The 6975-nt window shown below is 39.3% G+C and overlaps 1 protein-coding gene across 1 annotated transcript; it reads right to left on the bottom strand.

Annotated features, from left to right (window-relative positions):
* Nucleotides 1-5664: 5664 nt before the first annotated feature.
* On the bottom strand, nt 5665-6598 carry LOC106000327 (olfactory receptor 56B1-like). The gene is given in 2 exon segments (XM_013035580.1): nt 5665-6124; nt 6126-6598. Coding segments are annotated over 2 exon segments (933 nt in total).
* Between the last annotated feature and the right edge of the window lie 377 nt (nt 6599-6975).

The raw sequence follows: 6975 nt of genomic DNA, 5'->3' as shown, positions 1-6975 counted from the left end.
GCTCAAGGCTAGTGCTCTACCACTTAAGCCACAGTGCCACTACTGGTTTTTTTTTTTTTCCTGCTTATGTGGTGCTGAGGAATCAAACCCAGAGCCGCAGGCATTCGTGGCAAGCACTCTACCACTGAGCCGCTTTCCTAGCCCCACTTGTGCTGTATTCTAAAGAAGAGCTTTCTGCCAGGAGCAGGTGGCTCACCCCTGTAATCCTAGCTGCTCAAGAGGCTGAGATCTGAGGATCACAGTTCAAAGCCAGCCGGGGCAGGAAAGTCTGTGAAACTCTTATCTCCAATAAATCATTAGAAAGCTGGAAGTGGTGCTGTGTCTCAAGCGGTAGAACACTTGCCTTGAGCTGAAGAGTGCAGGGACAGCGCCCAAGCCCAGAGTTCAAGCCACATAACTGACAAAAAAAAAAAGAAGAAGAAGAAGAAGAGCTTTCCACAATTTAAGATAAAAAATCCTACTTTAGATTCCTTGTGATTCTAGTAGGTACCATTGTAATCACTAAAACTGGTTTAAATTTTATACAACAGTTTTAGAGCTGATGTTCAGTACATGCACAAATCTGTCAGTAAGAGAGCTACACTGACACCAAAATAATACAATATTAAACACAAAACAAATTAGATATTTTCCTACCAAAATCAATTTCAAATTATTTCAATACTTTATGATGTATTTCTTCTTGGAAGGAAATTAACTCATATGATTCAGATATGATTCAGTGGGGATGAACAGATGTGTTTAAAAAAATAACATTAATGCAGAAATGTCATTGCTTATAAAGTATAACTCAAATATCACCTGGCATCTACTCTTCCTTGTCAATATCATAAATAGCAAGTTTGCTTTTCTCACTAATCATCTTTAAGAACTATTTTCTGCTCTTCCCATGGAAATGGAGGTTTCCAATGAAGTGTTACTATCTAAGTGGGTGAAACACACCCACAATTATAAACAACTGTAGGTAGTTATCTCTTTCTTCCTTTGTTTCCCCCACCCCCTCTGGCTTACCCGGTTGTCACTATTTTTTATTTTGGTACCCTTTGTCTTGTATATAAGTTTATCTGATTTAGAATGGGAAGGGGAATCTCAGAAATGGTGAGACAAAGGACAAAAGGTGAACCAATGCAACAGTGAATCTCCACAAGACACTATGTTGGAAATGAACCTTACAACTTGGGAGGGGGGAGTCAGGGGAAGGATAGAGGGAGAAAATGAGAGAGGGAATAACAATGTTCAACAAGAAATGTACTCATTACCTTATTCATGTAACTGTAACCCCTCTGTACATCACCTTAACAATTAAAAAAACAAAAAGAAGAACTGTCCTCTTTGAGAGTCCGGGGAATGACTGGTAAGAGGCAATAGTGTTCTGATGAATGAGAGAGTGTTCTAAGGTCAATTTTCTACTTAGTCCTTGTCAGGGGTGATTTATGGACTTGATTATATCTTTTTGGTTTGGGGAATAATAAGTTCATAATTCTCATGAAGCATCAAATTAAATCATAGTCTGAAATTTTGTCTTAAAAATATTTTGCAAGGAATCCCACTTTTTCAGAACATTTCTGCTTTCAAGCCTGCTGAATGGATTAAAACCTTTATTTCTGAGAATAACTAAGTCACAGGTAATCAGTAATCACAAAGCATTCTCCACTATCTCTTACTGCCTTAGAAAAGGCCATGCCTCTAGCCCTCTGCACCTTTGTATTCCCATGAATACCTGGTTTCTTGGAAGAGAAATGCAAAGATGCAAGTGATCTTGTCCAGGTATTCAAATCTGCTTTCTGAAAAATCTCACCATCTTGCTACATATGCACAGGCATGCTCATCAACTCTTAAAGACCATTATAACTGTTACTGAGCTGAGTTTTTAAAGGATAGGCTGAGCTTTATGTCCCAAGGGAACGTTTCAGAAGCTTGGAAAAGCAGGTGCTGTTGTGAAGATGAACACCATGGTAAGAGAGAGGACATGAGGCATACATAATGCTGTCAGCGTGTATGTGTTCACCTTTCCCTGAGTGTTTGCATGCCAATGCATATGGGGATTAGACAGAACAATACAACTTTAATAAAAATTCATGATCTTGACAATTATTGCAGAATTGTGTCTCTTTCTGTGCAGGTTCTGGTGGCATGCATGTTGAATGCACTTAAATACGGAATTTCCACACTCACAAATACACTCCTATTTTTTCTTCTGTAGTCACTCCACCTGTTGATATTTAAATTATACTACTGAATCCTTATTGCTCACTGAGTCAGACTAGGAAATACATGAAAAGCATCAGATAACATGAACTCTGATTCTGATGCTATTTTCAAGTGAGATTACTGAAGAATTTTATCCCAGTGTAGAAATTCACTCATAGTTCAGCCTTATGCACATATGGCTGCTTATGACTATAATAATCCTAGCTACCCACAGGGATGAGATCAAACAGTAGCTGTTCAAGTCTATCCAGGACAGACAAAACTTTGAGGATCTTTTGTCCAATTAACCCACCAAATACCAGATGTAGAGGTGTGGCTCTAGTGGTAAGCCCCCAATCATGAGAGGAAAAGTTGAGTAAGAGAACAAGGCCCTGATTTCAAGCTCAGTACAAGAATAAACACAAAAATGTATGAATTATCAGGTGCAAATTCTTGTGACAAGAATGGTATGAGTGCAGTATTGAGGCAGTTCTTGAGCTGAGCTATGATCCTCATGCCTTTACTCATATCTATTCACAAGACAGCGATCAGGAGTTAGAGGCTAGCCAGGACGAAACTTTCATAAAAACCCAGTTTTACTTCAGCGCACATGGCTCACATCTGTAACCTCAGCTACTCAGGTGGCTGAGATCTGAGACTCATGGTTGAAAGTCAGCCTAGGCTAGAAAATTCCCATGAGGAACCTTACTGCATTATTGGTGGGAGTGTAAACTTGTTCAACCACTTTGGAAAGTAGTATGGAGGTTCCTCAAAAGACTCCACATAGAGCTCCCCTAGGACCCAGCAATCCCACTTTTGGGCATTTACACAAATGATCACAAACAAGACCACACTAAAGCTACCAGCATGACTATGTTTATTGCAGCACTATTTACTATAGCTAAGATATGGAACCAACCCAGATGCCCCTCAGTAGATCAATGGATCAAGAAAATGTGGTATATATACACAATGGAATTCTATGTCTCCATCAGAAAGAATGACATTGCCCCATTTGTTAGGAAATGGAAAGACTTGGAAAAAATTATATTAAATAGTGAAGTAAGCCAGGCCCAAAGAAACATAGGTCCCATGGTTTCCCTTATGTGCAATATCGAGTATATATCTGAGTCAAGCAGAAAAGGTCAGATAAAGTGATGGTAGGGAAATGAACCCTAAGATATGTATTCAAATGTTTTTTTTTCTTTCATGTGATTGTTTCTAACACATTTATAAGATTATTTCTTTGTTGCATTGTATGTCCCTCCCCCTCAGTATAACCCCTGCTTTCACTGTATTTGATGTCAGTATAAATAGGGATACAGGTGGACCCATTGCAACAATGAGATGTATAAGTCGTTATGTCAAAAACGAACTTTACAACTTTGGTGTGGGGGGGTGGAAAGGGGAATATTGGGTGGGGGGGCAGGGGAAGGATAGGAAGGGATGGGAAGGGGAAACAAAGGAGGAGGCTACAATGCTTGATAAGAAATGTGCTCACTATTTTGCCCATCTAATTGTAACCCCTCTGTACAGTATTTTCACAATAAAAAAAAGTAAAATAAAAAAATTCCCATGAGACTTTTATCTCTAATCAACCACTAAAAAGCCAAAAGTTGAGCTGTGGCATATGTAAGTAGAAAAGCTCAGGGAGACATGGTTTCCCTTATTTACAATAACTAGTGTATGTCTAGGACAACCAGAAAAGCTCAAAAGCTATGTATATATGACCATATAAGATGATGCTAAGTGAAATGAACCCCAAGATAGAAACACAAGTGGTTCTACCTTTCTTGCTGTTGTTTTAATGTATTTACAATGTACCCTGTGATTTTTTTTTGTTTCTTTTGTATGTTCTTCCCCCCTGGTATAACCCCTGTTTTCAATGTATTTGATTCTGGTGTCCTGAATCTTTTTTTTTTTTTTGGTGTCCTGAATCTTGTACATACGTTTTTCTAATTTGGGGAGGGGAAGGGAAATAACAAAATGCTGAAATAAGGATATAGGATGACCTATTGTAACAACGAGATGTACAAGACTATGTTGAAAACGAACTTTACAACTTTACAATGAATGAACTTTACAGTAGGAGGGGGCAGGGAAGGGTTGGGGAGGTGAGGAGAAAAGGAATGGTAGGGGAAAAACAAGGGAGGAGGTAACAACACTCCATAGGAAATGTACTCATTACTTTACTCATGTAACTGTAATCCCCCTGTACAGTATTTTTACAATAAAAAATACATACCAAAAGAAAAAGCGAAAAAGAAAAACTCAGGGAAGGTACATAGGCTCTTGCCTGAAGGGACAGGAAAGATAGTATCACTAAATAGATTTATATAAACACTGCAGCTGAAGCAGTGGAGCTACCTGGAAAGAAAGAAATATATCCAGTCAAAAACCTGATGTCAAAGAAGGTTGGAAATGGAAGAATAAATAGCCAAATTCTCTCTGATGTTTAGATAGATAGACAGACAGACAGACAGACAGACAGACAGACAGACAGACAGACAGACAGACAGACAGACAGACAGACAGATAGATAGATAGATAGATAGATAGATAGATAGATAGATAGATAGATAGATAGATAGATAGATAGATAGATTGACAGACAGATAGGCAGATAGATAGATTTGGGGTTCTGCATGTTAAAGCTAGGCCATCTCCTCATGCATTAAAACTTCAATATGGGACTAGGAAGGTGGCTTAGTGGTAGAGTGCTTGCCTAGTGCGCACAAAGCCCTGGGTTTGATTCCTCAGTACACATAAGCAGAAAAAGCCAGAAGTAGTGTTGTGCCTCAAGTGGTAGAGTGTTAGCCTTGAGCAAAAAAAGCTCAGGGACAGTGACTAGGTCCTGAGTTCAAATCGCAGGACTGGGGGAAAAAACTTCATTATATTTGGATTGGCTTTGCTATCTAAAGCAGTTAGTATTCCCTTCCCTGCAGCATGTGTTAATGGAGTCATTCACCATTATTACTCAGGTAAACTGACTTTTCTCCTAAAGTACTGGTCACAATGTGCAAGCCTAACCTGTAATTCATGTTCCACTCACTTATTTCTTATATTAAATATATACGTGTATATATATATATATGTGTGTGTGTGTATGTGTGTGTGTGTGTGTGTCTTATATATATACATATCTGTATGCCAGTATATGTCTCTGTATGTTTGTGAGTATGTTTTAACTTCAGAAAATGGATATAAATAATATATTCAGCTTTTCTTTTTACCCATTTTATTGGTTTAATAAGTTAACCTTGAATATATTTATAATTTTTGCCTTATCCAATTTTGGAATTCTTGTGAAATTTTTTTCCTCTTTTTTTTCTTTTGGATGCTTTCATGATTGATTATTTAAAAATAGGAAAGGGAAATCCCAAAAGCTTTGACTTCCTCCTCCATTCTCCTTAGAAATAATGGTTAACTTGGAAGAAGCTGAAGTTCACAAGCATCATGATGGTTTCTAGTGTGTCATTTCCTTTGTGAGCCCCAACATAACACCTTTCTGAAGCCTTCCCGAAGTTCTTTGGTTCTAAGTGCATACACCATAGGGTTGAGGGAAGGAGGGATGATGTTGTGTAGCACATTGAGTAGGACTGGAATCCAAGTAGCCTTGGTCTCTGCCAGGTGAGTCACTGAAATCATTACCACAACAGTGTAGAAGAAGAGGATGAGGATGAGGTGGGAGCTACAAGTGCTCAGAGCCTTGGATACAGCTTCAGCTGAGTTGAGTCTAAGTACAGAATGCAGAATCAAGGCATAAGACAGCATAATAAGACTGAGGTCACTACCCATTCCAATCCATGCCAGGACCAACTGGCAAATGCTATTTGGCCTTCTGTCATCACACGCCAAGCTGGTGACACCAAGGTTAGAGCATAGGCAGTGGTCAATTTCATTCTGGGAACAATAATTACGCTGAGATGCACTGAGGCACTGGAATGACCAACAAGCCATTTCTAAGCACCATAAACAGGGTGGCTTTGAAGATGAAGGAATTGGTGACAATTGATAAATAACGGAGAGGGTGACAGATAGCTACGTATCTATCAAAGGCCATACAAAGGCCTTTGTGGATGGCATAAATCTGAGCAAAACACTCAAGAAGACTGATGTTTTTAGCATCAAACCAGAAGATGGCCAGGATCTTGGGCATGATGGTGGTGGCCAGTCCCATGTCCACCACAGAGAGGATGCCCAGGAAAAGGTACATGGGCTGCTTCGGAGATGGGTCCTGGGAGATGGTGATGAGGATGAGAAGGTTTGCAGCTATTGCTGAAAGGTAGAGCAGAGCCAGAGGCAGGGAGAGCCAGTGCTGCCAGCTGTGAATGCCTGGGAATCCCAGTAGGATGAACTCAGACACTTGGAATTTGGAGCTATTGGAGCCCTTGAGTGATGAAGACATATTTCTCTAAGAGGCAAAAAAGAAAAGAAAAGATAAACCACAACATGTTTCTCAATGTTTCTTTCTCTGAGCATAAACATAATTAAACATTTTTTAAACTGTCTTCATAAAGCATAGTTTTGTGCTGTAACAAGATTTGGTTATAAGGAACTTTGTGGGCCATTTCTTAATAATAACTTGCAACAAACGATAGAACTATTTATATCTTCATTGAAGAAAGGAAACTTAAAACCACACATTTCTGAGTTGGCATAGCTCAGTGGTAAAATACTTACCTACCATGTGTGAGGCCCTGGAATTGATCTCCGAGCCACACAACACACACATATCACCACTACCACCACCACCACCACCACTATCACTAACACTATTACCAA

This window comes from Dipodomys ordii, unplaced genomic scaffold, assembly GCF_000151885.1.
Source record: "Dipodomys ordii isolate 6190 unplaced genomic scaffold, Dord_2.0 Scaffold216, whole genome shotgun sequence".
In the NCBI taxonomy this organism is placed as follows: Eukaryota; Metazoa; Chordata; class Mammalia; order Rodentia; family Heteromyidae; genus Dipodomys; species Dipodomys ordii.
This window is presented reverse-complemented; position numbering and strand designations above follow the sequence as displayed.